The sequence below is a fragment of the Typopeltis vanoorti genome, chromosome 7 (genome assembly GCF_054136105.1).
Source record: "Typopeltis vanoorti isolate ZY-2024b chromosome 7, IOZ_Tvanoo_1.0, whole genome shotgun sequence".
NCBI classification, from domain to species: domain Eukaryota; kingdom Metazoa; phylum Arthropoda; class Arachnida; order Uropygi; family Thelyphonidae; genus Typopeltis; species Typopeltis vanoorti.
In genome coordinates, this window is record NC_143555.1 from 122,648,091 (window position 1) to 122,670,544 (window position 22,454).

Genomic DNA, 22,454 nt, shown 5'->3' on the forward strand with positions numbered 1-22,454 from the left:
TACTTTCCTGCTCTTCATTTTTGCTCCTTTCATCCATCAAATTCACTCTACACATCTATAAACTGCACAACATTTCTTTCTTCTACACAATCTTCTCATTAACTCACTGGCAGTCATGGCCCTTCGCAATTCTGTCCTTCATACCAAAGCAGCAGACGCACAATCTTTACTTTCTTACTCTTGATTTTTGCTTCTTCCAACATCTTTCACATCCTCTCTCATTGCATATTTCTCACTTTTCAAAACATTTTTTGTCTGCCAAAACAATTAACTCATTTACTTCTTTTTTGTGCAAACTTACAGCTTCACTAACATCATTTATTTTCGTAACTTCGTCACTTTCTCATTAAATATGCTTCTTATCATTGAATCCCCCATACAGTACTTTCTCTTTTCTACCCATTTCTCACACTTTTATGCTTTTCTCATTCACTCTTTCTTTCTTTTTTCTCTCCTCTACCACACAGCAGTTGTTTCTCCAGGTGCCTGAGCTCACATTTTGTCCTGTGAGGAGTCTGCATAAGTGTGCAGTTTCTTTCTGCACTGACATTTTTTCTCCATAACATTTCTGCAATATCGCCTTATATCCTTAATACGAGTCACTTCATTCTTCTGCTTTCAACATGACTCGCATTTCTTGCATTTGCTCATGAAACATTTCCAACAAACATCATTCTCTCCATTCTCCCTGTCATACCAAACCATTCACTCTCAGCAATGAATGCATTAAACATGTGCTACATTGAACTAAATCCCACATATTAATATCATTCAACATCGATGTTTTGGCTGCCATATTTCTTGTACTAATGGTGGCATAACGTATTAGGAAGTCAATTTTTATGCATTGCGAGGTTAAAACCTGAGTTTTAGCTAGGAAAAAATCCTACTTGCCTGCAAGACTGGCTTAACCCGGGTACAGCTGTAAAAAAAAAAAAAAAAAAAAAAAAAAAAAAAAAGCTCTAGAAAACATTGAGTCAGCAACTAGAATCAAACCTGTATTGGTCTTTCTTTCAGCAGGTCTGCCATTATGAAACCAGAAACCTTGGCAATAAGGCACCCAAGCAAAAAAAAGTAATGAAACTGAATTAAAATAATTCCAAATGTAGATAGAAAATTATTTTTTTATCTATGTTTTTTCCAAGTGAAAAAAACAATCCAAAACAGTGTTATTAATAACCTCTCACACCAGCTTTTCTTTTTCCCAATTCTGTGGTAATTATGCCTGATTGATTCCTTATTCATGTTTAACTGGCATTGTCAATGTTATTCAGCAGTCACTTGTTAGTAATAGGTGCACTTTGTCTGCCATTTCTGGACTACAGGTTATTTTCAGTTATCCACTTTGAGGATTGTCCTCTTCATTCTCTTTATCCTCTTTAAAATGCCTGAAACTGTTGAAATGTTTGTGTCCAAGAAAAATGTCTCATCTTATAAGCTATTCTTTACATCTTTTTATTTCAAAGTGCATTGTATATTATCTTACTTTGCCATATTGAACTGGTAACTATTAACCTTTACCCACAATGTTGGTCTATTCAAATTATCTGGAGGATCTGTACATTACCTTCCTCAGTTTAACACTTTTCACTGTCCACAAACAATGAATATTCCCTTCAAATCATTCCCAGTATCATTAACATGCAAATTAATAAGAATATTGAAGAGAAAGAGGTGGATTTTTCCAGAACTGACATTTAATAATAATAGTAATAATGTTGCATTACTTTTCATACTAAGAGAAAAAGTAAAAACGCAAACTGCTTTTAATTATTGAATATTCATGCAAAGGTATAAATAAAGCTGTATACTGTATTGGTGGAACTGTCCTACATTAGATAGATATGGGATTCAATGGGAGCAACAGTGTCCTGACATTTCCTCTTGTGCAGCATGTTGCAACTTGCAAAAGCTGAACAGCATATTGCTGCTATGATAAGGAGCACACTGATAAGTAGAAATGAGTTGGGTTTGTACCCGTCTATAAGACATTGGTTTGTGTAAGGCAGACTACACATGGTTATAATCACATTTGCCCACTGAGTTTCCATTGTGATGTTGAAGCTATGGAGAATGCAGAAAGATCAATGACTAAGGCAACATCTTTAATGTGGAATGCTGGTTATAGGGGGGGGGGAGGTTGAGAAAATATAAATTGCATAGTTTAATGGATAGGCTGAAAAGAGGTGATGTGACAGAGATGTTTAAATTGGTTAAAAGATGCAGACTTGATGCACATGAGATTAGTTATACATTAAGTGGAGGATGAGAGGGGGAGAATAAGAGTTACCATCCCTGGAAGATATATAAAGGTGTGATGAAGAAAGGGAATAAAAGTACAATTTTTGAATGGAAAGTGGTGGATAAATGGAATGTATTGCTGAAATTGGTTGTGAATGCTTGAAGTGAAAATAATTAAATACAATAGATGTTGCTCACAGAGGAAAACTTCCCATAATGAGTATGTTGACTCCATAGAGATTGTTATATTATTATTTGTCCACCAGATATACTAATTAAACTTGACAAATTATATTCTTGTTTAATCCTTTATCCAAGTGTAAGCAAATAAGAAGCACTTCAAAAAAAAAACTATTGAATAATTCATCAGTGAACTTCACTACAGATACTTTTGCCAGAAATAATAATCTAAAATGAACTTCCCATTATGTGTAACAATTTTACAATGCAAGAATTCAAAATTGCACTAAAAACCCAAAGGAATGAGAAAGACCTGTATTGTATGGTATAACAGCAGAGCTATTACACATGGAGGAAAACAGCTTTTGAAACAACTGTTAAATATCTATAATACAGCTCTAGCTACATCCAACATTCCAGCACAATGGAGGGAAGTCCTAATAATACCAATCTGAACAATCAAGAAAATTACAGAGGAATTGCACTATTTCCTAACACACTGAAAATAAATATATAACAGGATGCTTCTAAACTGAATTTGAACCATATGTAACACTTCTTCAACTCAGAAATCAAGCAGTTTCTTGAAAAAAACAAAAGCACTGTTTGAACGCCCATTGAGATATAAAAATCATCTCTTAATCTGACATTTCATAGATTTCTTAATTGCCTTTGATTCAAGCAATAGGCAAGTGATGTTCAAAATTCTTCAGTTATTATGGCACACCCTTCAAAATAATCAAAGCAATTGCAGAACTGTACCAGAATTATCATGCAAACGTAATGGGAAATGGAGAGGTGGCAGATCTTTCCTATTTTTACTAGAGTTCTTCAGGGAGACTCTTTGGTACCAAGTCTTTTTACTGTTACACTTGATTATGCATTCAGACGTGCAGAAGATTGGAATAACTCTCAAAGATTCAGCAGGACAAATCCACATAAGCAGTCTGTTTTGCAGGTGTTGTTGTACTCATTGACTCTAATGTTCACTGATTGAGTTGGCATTCAATAGCAGTAAAATCCTAATGTCTTAAAGAACAGAATAAAAGGAAATTTTAGGATAAATGACCATATTCTTGGAGAAGTAAATTATTTTCAGTACCTTGAAATGTTCAGTTCCTACATCAATACTCTAGTGGCAAGTGAAAAGAAAGAAGCACAAAACTCTTCAGTTCCATAAAAGTAACTAATATCTGGAAATCCACTCTCATCACCACAAATGCCAAAATTCATTTGTACAAAATCACCAGTGAAGCCATATTTACATGTAACCAGACATGGACCATCACTACTCAACGAGGAGTTAATGTTATCAATAACAGATTTGGGACAATATACTTTTGAACAATACTAGGATATACATGGCAAGATTACATTCCTAATACTGTCATTCTTGAAGAAAGCCAGCAGAGGTCCTAAAAGAAACAATTGAAAAAAGTCAACTGAGATGGTTGGGACACCTTCACCTACATTCAGTGCTCTTGTTCTCTACATGTAGGCCAACTGCTGGACACAGAAAAAGATGATGACCAAGAAAACAGTTTTGGCAATACATAAGCAAACTTCTTTTTGAAGATGAGACTCATGAACCATCTGGCATCTACCATTGGGCACTAAACAGAGTAACTTAGCTTACTTTCATCTAACAACTTCATCTCCATGAATTTTTGTTATATGATTATTTGTATATATATTTCCCTATTCATACATGAACAAATGATAATGAAGCAAACAAAGTTTGCACATGAAATACCTTTATGATTGGGCTAATCATATATAAATGTTAATGACATATCAATTCTTTCCACCACCTCCCTACTTCAAACGTTTATAATAATATATATTATGGAAAGCGCCACTACCATGACTGGTTTTAACTGTTATTGAGGTCTCATCAGTGGGAGCAACTTAGAAGAGATATCAAGGATTTTTTTAGATATACTTATTTTGTTATCTATCTTTTATACTTAAATGATTAATATTATCATTGCTTCATTTCTGTATTAAATTATATTTATATAAACAAATAAAGATGGATAGGACAATTTTTCCATCATATGACACCAATGTCATATGCTTTGAAGAATTGTTTTTTTTTTTAAGTTAAACAGTAGCAGCTTTTCTACTGAATAACATGCAGCTTGGATCATAAAAAGTCAATTGAAAAATTGACTTTTATTGCTAAATTCTCTAAATAAAATCGTAAAATATTTATTTGTAGGCCTTCTGAGGGGGCATCCCCCCCAGGTAAATCTTAGATGCAGTAAGACTGCCATTGCTTTTATGAAATTCTTAGAGATGTTGAGAAGGGAATGGGACATGAATATAAATATGAATGATTAGTAAATTATAACTAAGATAGTTTCTTGAACAGCTGTTTGCCTCAGGATTTAATTTGCAATAACCCTGGAAATTTAAATTCCAGCTTTTATACCTAAGCTGGGCAAAAGTGACATGCTGCTTCTGATATTTCTAGAGCTCTGCATTCTTATTTTTATTTAATTTAATGAGGGATTTTTTAAAACAGGCTATTATACTAAAAATGAGATTGGATCATAAGCTTTTATATCGATATTTAACATTGTGATGATGATGTTTTTAATACTTAATTAGGAAAAACTTGTGTTTCTACTTTGTTAATAAGATTCTTCTGCCCCTCCCCCCCCCCCATGGTGCTTGGGCCTGCACTTATGTTTATTTCCAACTCTAAATTGCAAAATTACAGGTAATTTTGCAATTTATAAAAAAATAATAACCCTTTGAAATATAGAAAAAAATGCAGTGTAATGACACAAACATACTGAATGATGTGGTTGTGGAAATACATGCAATGTATGTACATGTAGAATTGTTTTGTTTAAATGTATTTCAGAGAAAAAAATAATATATATATCTATTCTATACTATATACAGGGTGTTTCAAAAAGAATGACCTGATTTAAATAATTATATTTAATAATGAAAATGTGGTACAGTTACAAAATAAATTTGTAACTGTTCACATGGTACGTCTCATTCATTTGTGGTTCGTGGTTGTAGAGATATACAATTTTCAAATCGGGACATTCTTTTTGAAACACCCTGTATATAAAAAGATAAGCCAAAATTTGAAACGTTTTTATGTCATGTTTTTTGTCTTACCGGCTTACTAGCCCAGAACTCGAGGGGTTGGGCGCCGGGGAGCCCCCCCCCCCCACTAGTGTGTGTGTGTGTGTGTGTGTATATATATATATATATATATATATATATTCTGAAAGTATAATGGAACTTATTATTGCATATTAGTGTCTTGTGTAGATGAGTATTGAAAGGGAAGGAATCGCTTAATATTTGAGCAGCTGAAGGTTGTAGTTCTCTGCAAACATTTTGTGAGGAAGACTTTTCTAGAAAATAGATGGAATGAAAGAAGAGGTGGGAAATGAAGTTTCGTTGGTTAGCAATTGGGCTGTGAATGGATTTTGGGCAGCTGCTACTCACATTGTTATAGACTTAGCAGAAAATGAAGGAATGATGCCAGTTCTATGGATTGGCACTCATAGAAGTATCTGTAGAAAAGGCTCAAGACATTTGTAGTGAGTCTGTGAGAGTTATCATTGTTTAGCTAAATTGTCCTGTTTTGGACCGAAAGATAAATTTTTAATTTGGTACATCAAAAACCCACCTTAAAATGCTGTGAAATAACAGCATTCTAAGGTTGGGTGGAATTAGGATTCAGCTGAAAAGGACACCAAGTGCTAGGAAAAGCCAGTGGCAAATCTTTAGCTTAGAAGAGATCTGATATTGTTTGGCAAACTGATGTCATATTAAGCGATGCTTTAATAATCCAACTACAAATGGTTTACAAGTTTAAGGGATTGCAATTCATGTCTTACCGAAGCCTCCTTTGGATAAGACATGAATTTTTGTATTGTTCAGTTATATTATCTCTCTGTATTATAGTTGTGCTAGAATTTGTGTAGCCACTAGTATCACCAAGTGTTAACACTTGGTGATAGACACTGCACGAACAGCATGTGCTGCTATCACCATTTGATAGCAGCACATGCTGTTCGTGCAGTGTCAATCACTATTATTATTATATATGGGTATCTCCATGGAGTCAGAAGACTCATCACGGGAGACCCAAGCTATCAAAACAATATCTATCATACCTCTTCTTGAACTCATTTACAGACGAAGCACTCACAACTGAGTCAGGCAATGCATTCAATTCATTCACCACTCTCCAAGCAAAAAATCTAGTTCTCACACCCTTGTTAACCACACTTTTCCTTGATTTCCAGGGATGATCTGTTGTTCTTCCATCACTATTACACAACCAAAATATTTCCCTTGCATTAATCTTATAAAAACCTTTAAGTAATTTAAATGTTTCTATCATATCTCCACTTCTCCACCTATCACCCAACCTCTGTAATCCACAAGCTATCAGTGTAGGGAGCATTTTTTACACTACTCACCAACTTAGTCACTCTCCACCAATTCCTCATCTCCAAGGAATCCAGGCAATCAGACTTGAGCACAGTAATCCAAATGTGGACATATCAATGCCTTATAAAGAGGAATAATAACCTCTTTATCTCTGGATATTAGTGTGTTCTTCAATAACCAAGTTATCCTGTGTGCAATCTTGGACACCTTAGCAATGTGTCCTCTGAACTTCAGTTTCCCCATCCACTATTACCCCCTATTTTGACAGATTGCCTGGTTTGCTGAATCAATAGTGTGCCTGCTCTCCAATCATTAGATCCTGTGAGTTCAAATCCCAGTGTAGGTAGCAGATGAATTCCATTTCCTAGTGTGAGACCACTACCCTGCTTATTAGAGGTCTGAACTGACTTGAAAAAGTTCAGTTTTTCCCATATTATGTATGGTGTAATGTAATGTAACTGGTGATGTCAGTATGAATGATTTGATGAGATCGTGTAGTTTAATTTTTAAGGATATCATAGAAAAAACCTATAAATATTTTGTCTTGTTATAGATTTTGATCTTCCTGGAGATGGGGAATTTTTCAAGATGATTCTTATTTTGTAAATTGATGTAGATAAACAGTTAAATGTTGCTATTGGTATTACACGAAAGAGAGGTAATTTTGAAGGACAAGGGTAAATATTTTTCATGATAGTGATCTAATTTTCTTTTTTTTTCTCTCACACATTATAGTAATGATTGATGCATATAATTTTATTCTAAGTGAGAGTATTAATATATTTGAAGTACTGAGTCCTCATGGTGACATGATAGTTGTAGATGTTAGTGGATAGTTAGGTATCAGAGTGTAATAGGTGATATGATTGTTTCTTTTTTTTTTATAGATTGAATGGTTGGATGAATGTTGAGAAATTTTGATAGATATGGACGTGATGATGGCAGAAGTGGCTCTTTCAATGGCCATCATGAAATAGGTGTGGAGGCATGATATATTATTGTTCATAATTTTACTCGGTAGAAAATGTATAAAAAAGAATTTAAATGACTATACTGAGAAAGAAAAGTTGAATGTTAAGATACGACTAGTTTCGTTGAAAATTCAACTTCTTCAGGTATCACAGGCAAAGAATTAAATAAAAAAATAACAGAGACATGATAAAATACATTAACAGATCTAGTATAAAACACACAAGTACATTTAAAAACAGGAATGCATGCTTGAGTTCCAAATGAAGTTGACTACGTGCGTAAGTAGACCTAAAACGAAACATTTTCCTACTCAGCATCCAGGAGTCTATAAGATTTTGTGTGATTGTGGCAAACCATACTACGGCCAGACAGTTAAATCCATCCTTTTACGCATGGAAGAACACCAAAGAGACATTTCCTACAACAGAACCAGGGCCAGCGCTCTCCCTAGTCACGTTCTCTTCTCTGTCAGAAGGCCACCAACACCTCGTAGACTGGCCACAAACTTCTAATATCCATGTGTGCTATGATAAACTTGAAAGAAGAATAGTTGAATCTAGAGAAATATCGCTTGATTCATCTCATATTAATAACAGTCTTAGCTACAATATTTCTGATGCACACATTGCCACTGTCCAATACTGGCACACTCATGTCAGCTTACACACGTAGTCAACTTCATTTGGAACTCAAGCACGCATTCCTGTTTTTAAATGTACTTGTGTGTTTTATACTAGATCTGTTAATGTATTTTATCATGTCTCTGTTATTTTTTATTTAATTCTTTGTCTGTGATACCTGAAGAAGTTGAATTTTCAACGAAACTAGTCGTATCTTATCATTAAACTTTTCTTTCTCGGTATAGTCATTTAAATTCTTTTTTGCACGCACGCGCGCGCGCGCGCGCGCGCACACACACACACACACACACACACACACACACACACACACACACACACACACATATATATATATATATTTTTTTTTGTAGACTATCTTTTTTATGCGGCTGCTAACCACGGAAGGTTGATTTGTGAACCTATAGTACATTCATATCATGGATGGGTTAAGGATTCCTTTCTGTTTTTAATTAATTTATATTTTAATTTTTAACCTGGTCTGGAAATCCTGCTGTAGAGACCAAACATGGAACTTTTTCATGCTATTTCAGACCTCCAATAAGTGGGGGCAGTGGTCTCACATTAGGTGATGAAATTCATCTCCCATCTAAAAACAATTGCAGACATCCATAGCCATGGCAGGATTCTGCACCCCACAGCTTGTTGGTTGGCATTTTTGCTAGTGAGCACAGATCCTTGATAAATGAGCTTGGTTTAAGTTCCATTTGTAACAGGAATAATTTTTTAGGCCTTTCTGAGGTAAAACTAAGTTAGACAACTTCAGGAATGAAGGCAACACCCTTCCCCCCTTTCTTTTTATTGGAATTGAATTATTTCTCTTCTACAGAATGGTAAGATTGGCCTAAAAACATGTGCTTAAGACAATACATTGATTTCTTGTGGTCTTAGCTGCATAGATGTTTTGAACCTTGGACAATCTGGCATGCAGGAATGTTAGGAACACATCAACTAGATGCAGAAATTCTTAATGTCACAGATGCACTGTCAAGGAAAATGCTCTTCTAGTGGGAAAGCAATTTCAGTAAATGTTAGATGATTTTTATTGGTGTCAAACCAATACACTTTATTGGAGTCATATAGTAGCTAAAAAAAGTTGTCTGGAACAGAGCTATTAGATTATCTAACCCTTAGATTACCTATGTTACTAATATCCTATAGACCTCCCTACTTCTACTCAAATACAAATGATTTGAGTAGAAGTAGGGTGGATATGGTAAGGGGGGGGGGTGCTATGGAAGTCGAATGAGTTGTCCAAAGAGAGGCACAAAATTTGCATTTATTGCTAAGGTTGTTAGCAGAGAAAATAGATTCTTGCCTGAAGTGAGGATGTGGCAAGAAAGAATAATTTTATAATGGCTGGGAATAATTTAGGTAACATAAAGGATTATTCATGTGAGAAAGTGATTTTACCTCAGTCAGTAATTAGAGTAGCCTGTGTAGCTCAGTGGAAGTGCTGCTTGCATTCTCTCTCTGCTAAGCTGACTGAAGATAGACTTAAGTTCAAGTATAGTCGCCGACTGGAGGAACTTTTTCTAAGCCTTTCTTCAACCTGTTCCAGAGTTAGTCGATCTCTGGCAAGCAGAGAGTTAGGCAAGCAGGTTTTTTGCCCCATAAACTCAAGAAAATTGACCGTATAACCCACATTATTTCAGACAGTAACACATCCTGTTAGGGTTAGGTACAAAGAAATGGCAGCACTTGTTTGCCTGTCTCTTCATCGGTTGCCGCCTATAATCAGTGATAATCATGGACCAGCTATATCTGATTGGCGACCGATGGTGATTGAATTGCCCATTCATTCTCCAAAAAGCTAGATAGAAATAAAAGGTCCTGTCTACTCCCTATAAGGGAATAAAAAGCGTTAGCTTATTATTATTATTATCAGTAATTAGAGACTATATTCATGAGTGACATTGTAGTTATTTTAGTTTAGTTGAGGTTAAAGGTAATGAGGAAGTGGTGAAATTCACAAATGCGTGAGGTATTTATAGATGGTGCTTTATGTTACAAATGAGCTGCTGGCAACATTGATTTCTAACAGCATCTTCAACAGATACCGAAAACACAGGCAAACAGGGTGTAGTCCTCTTAAGCACTGTTAGAGGAATAGTTTTGAATTGGGAATACGATCAGTCAGATAACCATATTCCTAATGTGGCATAGAATGAAAGCGATCAGAATGTGAATCTGTTAATTCATGATTTAATGAACTGTGGGACGTCTTTGTTTGTATCGAAAAGTGATGTCCAAATGACAACTCCAGTATAATAATTCGCAGCAAACTATAAAGGTATACTATTTGCTGTATTGTATTATACATTAATTAAATGCCATTCATGATTATTTAACTTCAAATTTCTGTTTATCAAGAATATATATGTGGGATCCAAAATTTAAGTTCTAAATATATTACTTTGTGCATCTTTTATACCAAGGTAGTACGAATTACTCTTTTATAAATACTTTAAAAAAATAAATCAATAACCATCTTAGTCGTGATTGAGAAACTACTCTGAAATATAGGTCAAAAATATTAATATACTTTCAGGTTATAAATCAGCGCAACTCAAAAGTACTTAAATATTTTCCTAGCATTCTGAAATGTACTTTTTACTGGAATTCTTTTGATAAAACCATAACATATGCCAGTCGTTTATATTTTTTAATAACTTTTAATTTATTATTATTTTCACTGAATAGATCGAAAACTTGTTTACTTTGGCTTTCAAAGAACGTATTGTAAAAATGGCGCAAAAGCATTAAGTAGTCTGTTATTATTATTATTCCTAACACCTCCAAAGAGTCCGAAGACTCATCGCGGGAGGACACCTACAACTGTCTCAACCACTACACCGAACCTCTATTAGGAATCATTTCCATCAACGCCATCTACCGCTCACCTCCACCACCATGTTATTATTTTTAGTCCGAAACAGTGATCTGTTTCGGACTACAAATACACGTAGTGTATTCAGACTGTTAAGGTAGATTATTTGATAATAAGTTGTGAAGTCGGAAGAAGAAGAAAAAAAAAATACACCAAAGTTTTATAAAAATTCAAATATCACAAAAAAAAAAACCGATCATCTTTCGTTTCGTTTTAATCTGCACTAATTAATGTTGCTTTTCCTCTTATTATTTTCCATCTTCTCAGTTAATAAATATTCGATCCTTTTTAAAATTTATGCCTGGAAATAATCCAAAACGGCAGATTTTGCAGACATTGCAAAGCAGACGTGTGGGAGTCTGCAGACTGCATCGTAACAGTATACAAATTGAAATGGGCGTTTTTCCTGCTGTGGTTGTTGCCGATATTTTTATTTTATCGAAGGTCATTCACGTTAACGAAAATTTGAGAATTAACTTTCGCGTAAATATTTAATCTTATTTCAAGACTGAGAACATTACATTTAGTAATATACAATTAATCTTATTTTACATTTCATTGAATGAATGACTGTGCCCTGCACCAATGTATCACTGCTGCTTAAATGGCCAGTGTACACTATAAAGAAAACCCAATCATTCTTTGGACAAATTATAAATTAGCGGCCATGTGTGGTCTGCGAATACTTTTGTCACATGTTATCCAGAGAAAGTGTAACTCTGCCGATGCCCAAGTTGTCCACACCAGCAAAATAAGATTTAGCTCTCCCGTGGTTCACATTATACTTTGCACACAACACTTTTAACATCTTGTAATTAAAATAAAAAACCAAAAGGCTAGTTTTCTGGCAATTGAAATGTAATGACAGTATTACATCTCCTAGGAGCTGTGTTTTACATTATGAGAGAATATCAAGATAGTGAGGGATCTTGCTCCACCTTTGCTTCGAATTGCCTTCGCCGATAGTTTTTCGGCATTGAAACTCATAGATCGTAGTTATCGATCTTGAGTTTCACTTACTGGCTATATAACAATATAGGATTCTACTTTTAACATCTTATTCTTTTATTTATTCTTTCGTAATTGAAAATACGAAAATGTTCAAGAATTAGTCTTATAGCTATAAAGAAGACTATAGTGTAATTGCCTTTGAACTCGCTTTGAACTTGATTTACCAAGATTGATTTTACACTTCTCACCAAGCAGAATTTCGACCCAGAATACATTCTGCAAGCTCCAGGGAGCTAGATAATTCTGAAATGTGACTAGTGTTGGGATCCTTGCGGGGACACGCTCAACTGGGCGATGGCCAAGCGGGCGCCGGACATCTGGGTGACAAAATAATAGATCAAATATGCAATGCTATTCTATTGATCTACTTCCCGGTAAATTTAAAGAATATTTTTTGTTTTTTGAGAAACGAGTTAAAAGAACGGTATAAACATAAAATTTGAAAAATCTCGCTTATAATTAAGTTTATTTGTATTGTGTAGAATTACGAAATTGTATAGAAGTTAGATTGAAATATCCCATGCAAAAAAATAAATCAGTTAATAAATATTTTTGTTTATATCATAATGACAATATTAATTTTTGGTCGTGAAAGCTTTGCAATGTGGAGCCAAAGAATGAATGAATTATTTTTGGATAGCACATTTTTACCCCACCCCCCTCTTTTGCTCAAATTTTTGTTATTTTAGCTAGAAAGGAAGGAGGTCCATTTTTCCTTGTTTTGTATTGTTTACTACCTAATAAGACACTTGAAACATACACAAAATTATTTTATATGATACATGAAATCTGGCCATTACTAGATCCCGAAAATATAAAGGTTGATTATGAAATTGCCATTCATCAAGCTTTACGTATAGCATTTCCGCAAGCTAACATAAATGGTTGGTTTTTTCATCTCGTACAAAATCTTCGTAAGCATTTAGCTTCGTGCAGTCTTTTAACCAGGTATAATTCTGATGCGCAATTCGCTTAAAATTCAAAAATGATCACTTCGCTTGCTTCATTTATCCGATGTCCGTGCGGTTAGCCTAGTGGCTTTGCGCTTCGCAACCATATGCCTGGGGAAGGAGTGTCCTGGGTTCGATTCCTGTCGCCGATGTGAGGAGCTTAAGGATCTTCCTCAGCCATAGCCACGTTAGCCAGTCTTGGGCGTGGACAGCAGGGTTTTCTCCCCCCCCCCCAGTTTATCTGGGGTTTTTCATCCCGCAAGCAGGCAAACCGGCCCCATGAACACACACTGATCTACAGCCATAAATACTTAACCCTCCATGAGGGGGCTCAACTCACCCCAATAGGGGCGGGGGAGGAAACTCCATAAGAATAAATAAATAAATTATCTGAATTTGAACCAATTTGAAATGGTTTACGAACATACATAGGTCATCTAAGGAATAATAGAACCAGGACCTCACCGATTTTTCCCTCAAGCGTTTAGTCTGTGTACCAAAGAACAATAAATGGAAGCGATAGGACAAATAATTTTGGGGAGGCCTGTCATCGAAAACTGCAATTGAGCTTTGGCAGCAGCACAAGTAATCCAAATTTATGGATTTTTATAAATGGACTACAAAAATTAAAAAACATATGATGTTGATTATGAAAGAGCAGTAGCAGGTTTTCAACATCAGCACAAACGTAGACGTTACGATGAAGCTGACCAAAGAATTTTGAAAAAAAATTATTAATTACGATAGGGAAAATATAATAGAATATTTACCTGGTATTGCATATAACTATAATATGAATTAATAAATTTAAAATAAAAATTTTGTTTTGAATTTTATATACTTTTTTGTTTTAATGTACAGGGTGTTCGGGATAAATTTGACAGTTTCGTAAGGAAAAAGAAAATCTTCTTTGTATCTATTAAATTTAATGAATTGACAAAAAAACATTACAGGCAGAGTTAATTACAATACTATCAACAAGATTTACTCAAAATAACCACCATTAGCATCGATCACAGCTTCAATTCTGCTTCGGAACCTCGAACAAGCTGATGCTACAGTCTCCCTGGGAAGGGCCGCAAAAACTGTTTTAATTTTATCCATTAACTGGGCTTTTGTATTACTGGAAGTGCGATTGGTGTCTTTTTCAACTGCGCCCCATACAAAATAATCCATGGGGTTAAGGTCTGGGGAGTTTGGAGGCCAAACATTTGGACTGGTGAAGTCGTAGAAATTTTCAGACAACCATTTTTGACTTTTCCCAGAGGTGTGGCAAGGGGCCGAATCCTGCTGCCATACATACGGCCTACCATTGGCTACCCTTGTTATCCAGGGCTTGACTACAGTTAGCAACTCCACGAACAAAGCCCGAATTCCAATGCCAGGGTTCTTCAACACCTGTTCCTGCAGATTTGCGAGGAATTCTGCTGTACGAACGCAATCAGATCGTCTGCTAGGGATCTTTCTTCTTGCTACATCCTCGTAGTCACCATTGCAAGTCTCTAGTTCATGCCTGATTGTTTTTACTGTATTCAGGGAGCATTGGGCAGCAGTCGTAATATCCTTATTTTGATGGCGGGCACGAATCATCATGATACAAGTTATTCTCTTCCATGATTCAGGTGGGTTCCAGCTATCCATCCTTTCTGACATCTTGTATATGAATGAAAAAGGGTCCAAACTTTTAAATGAAGAGAAGTGTGTGTTAATACATGTAACTTACGGAAAAATATAATTAATTATAAATATGTCAAATTTATCCCGAACACCCTGTATATATATTATGTAACATGTGTAAATGTTTGTTAATTACAAAATAATATTAATAAATGAATTAAAAAACTATTTTTTCTTTGTTTTAATATTGTGCAATTATACCTTTTTCATTTTTAAATCATTTTCGGACCACTCTTTTTAACCATCTCTTTCTTAAATGATCCTACAAATTTTGATATATGATATAATTCTTCGAAAAAATAAATTTTTTGAATTTATCGAAAATCAGAATATCGGAGGCAAATTCACGCAGGTAAGCTTAGATCAGTCTCGTTTAGGTGTGGATTATTTTTAGTTTTTAGGTTTTTTTTTTTTTTTCAATTATGTGGAAATAACTCATACTTCATAAGTCTTAACCATATATATATTTTACTAATATTTACAAAAAAATCCGCCAAATCGTATGCCTGCTAAGCGTGCAAAAATTAGTAAGTTTCTGTCGCCCAGTTGTCGTATACCCTCCTGGCGGGTTCTCCGCATTAGTATGTTTATTATAGGTTCTATGACCTCTCTTTGAATATATCCATTTTTATTTTATTAACAGTAACTCTAGGAATAGTATTAAGACTTTTCCAAACGTAATTTTATTATTTATTCATATGTTCTTTATCTGGATTATTAGTTTTAAATTTTCACTGTATTTATTTTTCTTTTATTTTCTGGAAGTTGATTTCCTAATCTCCTTGAATAACTTCCAGATAGGTAGTGTCTGTGTGCTTATGATATTTGTGTGTCAGTTAGAAATAACCAAATATGAATTTTTGCCTTTTAAACTCAAGCCAGATATTGATTTCTGCTCATGCAGTATTAGATAATATCCCATAACTGGATCGAGCACTCTTCCTGAAATTGAAAAGTACGCTATTTGATGTAGTCCGTTAACTAGGTAAGCAATGCTATGTAATTTATTGGGTTTTTGGTGATTATTAAACAACCTTATACATACATATTACTATGCGTAAAAACGCTTTTCTTCTACACATACTTAGAAACGTTTATGCAATTATACATAAACGTCACGCGCCACACCACGTGTTCTAGGCGACTAAGAATCTGCCGCTCAATAATCGTCAATACTATTGATAGAGGATCTTTCGGACTTCGATGAGGGCTTATTGTGGGTCTGGCTGGAGCAACAATTTTAAAAACAGCAGAGCTGACTGGTTTCTCAAAAAGGAAAAAGGTGTGATATTCCATGTGTCTAATCAATTGAAAATAATCCACATTGCTTGTCTAAGAGGCGTAACCGTAGTCCTAAGACATTCTATCAGCAACAAGATTCCCGTCGTCTGAGAAGGCTTGTACGGACAAATATTGCAGCAATTGACCAAAGCATTGAATGAAGGCTGTTTCCGACCATATCTCACCGAACTATGCACAGGGAATTGAAGAGGATCGGTAGTCGCATGTCTATACGGAAACAACCACTGATTTCTGTGAAGAACGGGAAAGTTCGTCTTCCCGGTTCTTTCCTTTCGATTTACTTGTCAGTCCCGTTGCTTTCCTCTCATCCCTCGTATATATATATATATATATATATATATATATATATATATATACATACATACACGAGAAACCCATTAATCAAAAACAAAAGAAACCCAGTAATCATTACTATTATGACCACATCAACTATAGCTTCTTTTTTATTGTCGATGTTTTATATAGTCTCTGTTTCCTGTTGTCATAAGTTGGAATGCAAAACGCATTGCAGTAATTGTTCACAAGTATTAATGTCTTGCGAATGGATGGCAAATTCAGGGTATTTTGAACCTGTATTATCATATTTGTAGGTAAAGGTAAATGTTTCATGTTGAACATTGAAGTTGGATGCACACCTATAAATAAAAAGGATAATATTGTTTCTTTAATGTTATTTTTATTGCAAGCATCTTCATTGATTTAAAAGATGCTCACTTTTTTTTATTATTATTATGTAACGACCTCCCACGAAAAGGATGTAAACCTGGGTTGGCTAAGAGAGATTTTAATTTTTTGCATTTTATACATAATCCGGAAACCCACCTCTAGAGAAACATGGAACTTTTTCAGGCTACTCCTAAGCGGGGCGGAAGTTTTGCACCTAAAGACATTCACACAAACTGCGCTTGTAGCGCGAATCGAACCCGCAACCTTTGGAGAGCGAGTACATTAATCACTTGGCTAAATACATTCACAGCTGTTTATTCCGGAATGTAAACACAGCATAAAGCGTTGCATCTGTAGACAACACATGCTTCCTTCTCATCGTAGATATTTACCTGTTTCCCTTGATTGGATTCGAATCCCGTCTAGGATGTGGAAAATCCTTTAAACACTTCTCAGCAGAAAATGAATTATCTGGTATAATATGGAGATCTTCCTTTTTTTTTTTTTTTTTTTTTTTTTTTTTTTTTTTTTCCCTAGTAAAATAGCAAACCGGCCGGAGGACGTATGCAATTAGCAAATAATAATACATGAATAATTGTAATGTGTGTGTTATAAGCAAACTAAACTGTTTATTTTTCTTTTCTTATTTTTAATGGTTGTGCTTCCTGATGAGTACCGGTTGCACCTTTTGTCCGTGACAAGGAGGTATATCTGCTAAACATGAAACATGTATTGTTTCACTCGGCCATTTTATAATAAAAGCAACACTGTATAAACACCTTGCGTCCTCTAATTGAACAGGACTCTAGGCATTCGAATTTATGAATGACACAAGGATATTTTTCTAGACCTTTCCTGACTGGGAATGAGTTTAGCCAGTTTCAGACTAATGTAGAAGTTTTCTTTAATTTCTCTCGGTAACTGACAACAATAATACCCGGATCTCTCCATAAACATTTGAAAAACCAAGTTGCAAGCAGTTCTCTCCAATTTCTTGCTGCAATATGTCTTTTCTATAAGTATTTCCATGGACGTTGCTCCGTTAAACTGGCTGCTACCATCCTCCATTTTCCTTAAATCATGTACGAATATGAGCAGCTGCTGGTTAACTACCCATATACAATTCACCTCCAACTTGATCGAACCAACTTCTACTTCAAGTATTAATGTCTTGCGAATGTCAAATTAATTCAGGGTAATTTGAACCTGTATTATCATACTTGTAGTTAATGGTAAATGTTTCATTTACCATTACCTACAAGTTCAACATGAAACATTTTTCTGTGACAAAACTGTGTATCGCTGCTCTTCGGAACATTCTCCCCATACTGTTTTCACCATTGATTACAACACGTTTTGAACAAACACATCAACAAATTCCTTTCTTTTCTCTAACCACTTGTTTCCCTCCCCCCACAGCACTGTTGGCATAGGTCTTGGAATCTCTCGTGTATGAGGCATATATAAAAGTAGGTTGGATTGAATTGTTTGAAATTTTAATTAACTGAACTAATGTGGGCTATCGGAAGTGTTTCTGGTTTTATTTATGTTGGTGTAACAAATGTTAACATTAATTCTCTAATGTAATTCAACTCTAATTTCCAAGAAAACTTACAGTTCTTGTGCTTCATTTCTGTCTTTTAGTTCGTTCACAAAAATTTCGGCGCGAAATAGAGTAGTGAATATGATTGAAAAACATATATCTTTGTACTTGATTAGCTTCACCATTTTAGAGATCATCGAGAATCGTTGGTATTTCAAATTATCAGAACTAGTGGGGCTAAAGTGTTATCAGTGTGTTAAAGCATTCACTCTACAAGGCCAACTCGTTAAGGTCACTGAATCAAGCGGTGATAAAGATATTCACCCGTGTTAGAATGAACTTCTTGCTTCACTGGATCCACTTTGGCAGGCATTTTGCTTACAGTAGTGCTGCTCCATTTCTTTGAAATAGATAAGTGACATGAAGAATGAATCAATTGGTTACTTTGCTGAGAGGGAAACAGTGTGACGCTTCATAATTTTAATAGTAGCAAACACCAGTGTTTCCAGTATACATTTCCATTGAAGAATGGAAATGTATACTGGAAGAATGGTTAATTTGAATTCTTTTTTTTATAATTTGTTCGAATAATTCTGATGTTCCGTGACTTTTTCTCATAAGTTTTGTGAAAATAATGACCTTTTTGACATTTTGAAGAACTTGAATGCTGCAATGTTAAATCTAATCGATGTTTCGAAAATAATTTTCGATAACGGTTGTCTTTCCTACTCCTGTCCCAGTGCCTTCAAAATCATCCATAGCCACATTGGTAGAACTAATTTTTAATGTATCTGCGAAAAAGAAAAGCTCTATAAACTTAAAATTGTCACAGACAGGATTCCATATAAAAATTGGTAATTATGGATTTTGTTGGGATATGATGGGATTATCTTGGCGCAAACTTCATTTTTATATACTATTTAGTTCTTTGAAATTAAATTTTTGAATGATCTCAAACAATCTGAACACATTCCATTCAGTTATCAGTGATTTGCTAGTGGGTCTCAAATTTGATAATTGAGTTCAAAATCGGCACCACAAGAAACGTGATTTCTAGCAAAAAAAAAGAAGAAAAATACCACTATTTGGTTTTTCAATGGTTATACAATTACAATTCGAGAATTTAAACCTGAGAGAGATTATCTTTCTTGCCCTATCTACATTTTGGATTTCTTCTCCAAGATTATTATCTCATTTGATTCTCTTTAAAAAAAAAAAAAAAAAAGAAAGAAAGCTTGGTAGAGGTCAGTTTTCACGTGATATTCATTACATGAACAACTGAAAAAGTTTTTCTCACAGCTATTGAGAAGTATATATAACGAGCTAAGTATGTATTTTGTGAGCATTTCACTTTTATTTTTGATTGACCTTCCTACAAGCTGTACATGATGGAATAATTGCATGAGAAAGTATTCAGATGGCTACAAGACCTGGTGAAAATGGCCCACTTGAAAGCAGTGTTTAACTGGCAGCTTCCAGAATGTGTAGCCTCGTAAGATCAAGAGAAAATTCGAACGATTAAAAAAAAAAAAAAAAAAAAAGAAAGAAAGAAAATCGCAGTTTTGGAAACTACTGTTATGTTTAATCTCTCTTTTAAAGGAGTTTAATTTCCATTGCTTAATTTCCGCTGCAGTTTATACCTAGTTCAGACACGAATATAGTCTTATACTTATCCTCCAAATGTAGGCTTATCACATGACACCTCCACAGACTTATCGCTGGATGGCACACCATCCACTGTATACTCTCCATCAACACAAATTCACTATCCATCCACTACTCATCTCTTCGCAACGCCATCTACATCCAATAATAGTATATATTTTTTTAATTTAAATTTGTGTGTTCTCTCACCGATTTGTCTATATGTGCAAAAAAATCCAGTTTCTGGGAGAAAAACTGCTAATTCACCTTCAGTTTAAACTAACTGAAATTATATATGAATTTATATTTAATTAAACTGTATTTTGCGATTTGTAGATTACGACTTTAAATAGCCGAATAATACATTAATAATTTTGCCTGTCAAATGAAAGTGTCCATTTGGTACAAGATGGGAAAATTTAGCGTTGATTTGCATTTAATAATATATCTTATATTGCTTTTTTTTTTTTTGCATGAAAATAAACATCCGTTCATTACACTCCTATTAAATATTTTACGACAGTTCTATACTTGAAATGTGATTTAGATTTTGGTCAGATACTGAATCACATCCAGACTGGCTTCTTTCCAGAGTGTAAAGCAAAAATAGTTTGTCACATGACAGTTATGGGTAGTGGCCAGAATGTAAGAGCTGTAAACTATAGTTAGTAAGGGGGTCTTCGGAAAGAAAAAAAAAATCGTGAGAAATGGATCTTCTTATGAAATGTATCGCCACTGTAGTTTGTAAAGATTGCATAAGCTTGTTTTATAAATAATCTCTTTCAAGGCACTCTTTCAGTTACAGACGATGACTTAACTGGTGTTTTCTGCCTCATTTGTGTTCAGTAGTTTTTTAGATGTGTTAAGAACTTTTGAGTTTAAACTTATTCCAAAAAAAAAAAAAAATCCAGTGCTATTGGTAACCATTGGTTATTATCGTTTGACGAACTGATGTCCTTAATTGCTTCTCTTGTCATCATTGGACTCATCATTGGATTTGCAGGTATTGTATGTTGTGAAGTTTTAAATCAAATTTTGGATTTTCTGTTGAGTGGCAGTGAAGTGTAGTAGTTGTAAATGAATTGTACTACTCAAGTTTTGCAATGGTTGTATATTCATGTATTTGTGACTAAGTTTATATAGGCAGCACATGGAAAGAAGTATGCTTGGTATCACAAGACTGGATCATAAAAGGAATACGTGGATAAGAAATCAAACCAGTCTCTGACAACATAGGAAGAGTGAAACATCTGAAGTGGAAATGGGCTGGACATATTGCTCGAAGACAAGATGTCCAGCCGATGAACAAAAGAAGTACTGGATTTGAATCCACGAAAGGAAAAACAACGTCGACCTAAACCACAGTGGATTAATGGTCATCAAATTTGCAGGAGTGACATGGGAAAGGAGAATCATGGAAAGACAGTTTTGGAATAATCTTGGAAAGATCTTCATCCAGCAGTGGATCGACAATGGTTGATGATGAGTAGCAATAATTCTAAATAAGCTATCTTTCATGTAAAGTAATTGAACTACCATTTTTCATTCAGCCATTCTTCCCCACTCTTTTCGATACAGGTATGAATGCTGTTGTCATTCTTTAATAGTGTGAGATTATCAATCTGTTTCAAAGTTAGCCGTGCCCTTTAAAAATATCAGCAGCGTTCCCTTCGTTTGAACTTGTATTAAGGAAATGTAATACACTACTAGAGTTTTGTAAGTTGTTACGAACAGTACGTTTGACCACATATCTGATTTATTAGGAGTTACTTCTCCGGAGTAGAATGGTGGCTTGTTTTCTGCTCATTATTATAACTTTCAAGCTTCGTAAACTCGAAGTGTGCAATTAACAAGAAAAAAGCGAACTCATTGTATTCACATTTACTCAAACCTGACATTTAGAGTGTTGTTTAGAGTATAAATTAACATACCGCACCATTTTCAAAATAGTTTCGCCAATGCAGAGAAGTCACAATATACTCGCCGGTGACACGAAGTGCCCAAATTAATTCGATGCATCAGAAAAATAAATCAGTAACAATAAGATCACGCTTGCACCTTCCCACTTAGCAAGTTCCCTTCAGACCTTTGGCCTTCAGAAATCAACCTGACAATACTTATAAGAACTTCTTTTGGATAATAATCAGTAGTAATGTTACCAATCTTAAAGCTTTTCTTATCCAGAGCGCCACTTTTTTAACAGCGCAATAGCATAACCACAAACATCGTCTTCGGAGCACTGCATCACATAAGAGATGGTCTATTTTCTCCGATCCATCCACGTGTGTTGTCGCAACTGCTCGAACCGT

General features: G+C 34.8%; 1 protein-coding gene across 2 annotated transcripts in view; it reads left to right on the forward strand.

Annotated features, from left to right (window-relative positions):
• The window catches only part of LOC150105012 (carboxy-terminal domain RNA polymerase II polypeptide A small phosphatase 1-like), a 184,554-nt gene that overhangs the window by 22,359 nt on the left and 139,741 nt on the right, over positions 1-22,454 (forward strand). Inside the window, exon 1 of one of the 2 annotated variants that reach the window (XM_090395456.1) lies at positions 20,983-21,148. The exons of the other annotated variant lie outside the window; for it this stretch is intronic. Within the exon in view, the coding sequence (XP_090251582.1) occupies positions 21,097-21,148 (52 nt within the window). The 5' untranslated portion in view covers positions 20,983-21,096. Of the gene's footprint in view, positions 1-20,982; positions 21,149-22,454 lie in introns of those variants that run through there. 2 annotated transcript variants of the gene reach the window in all.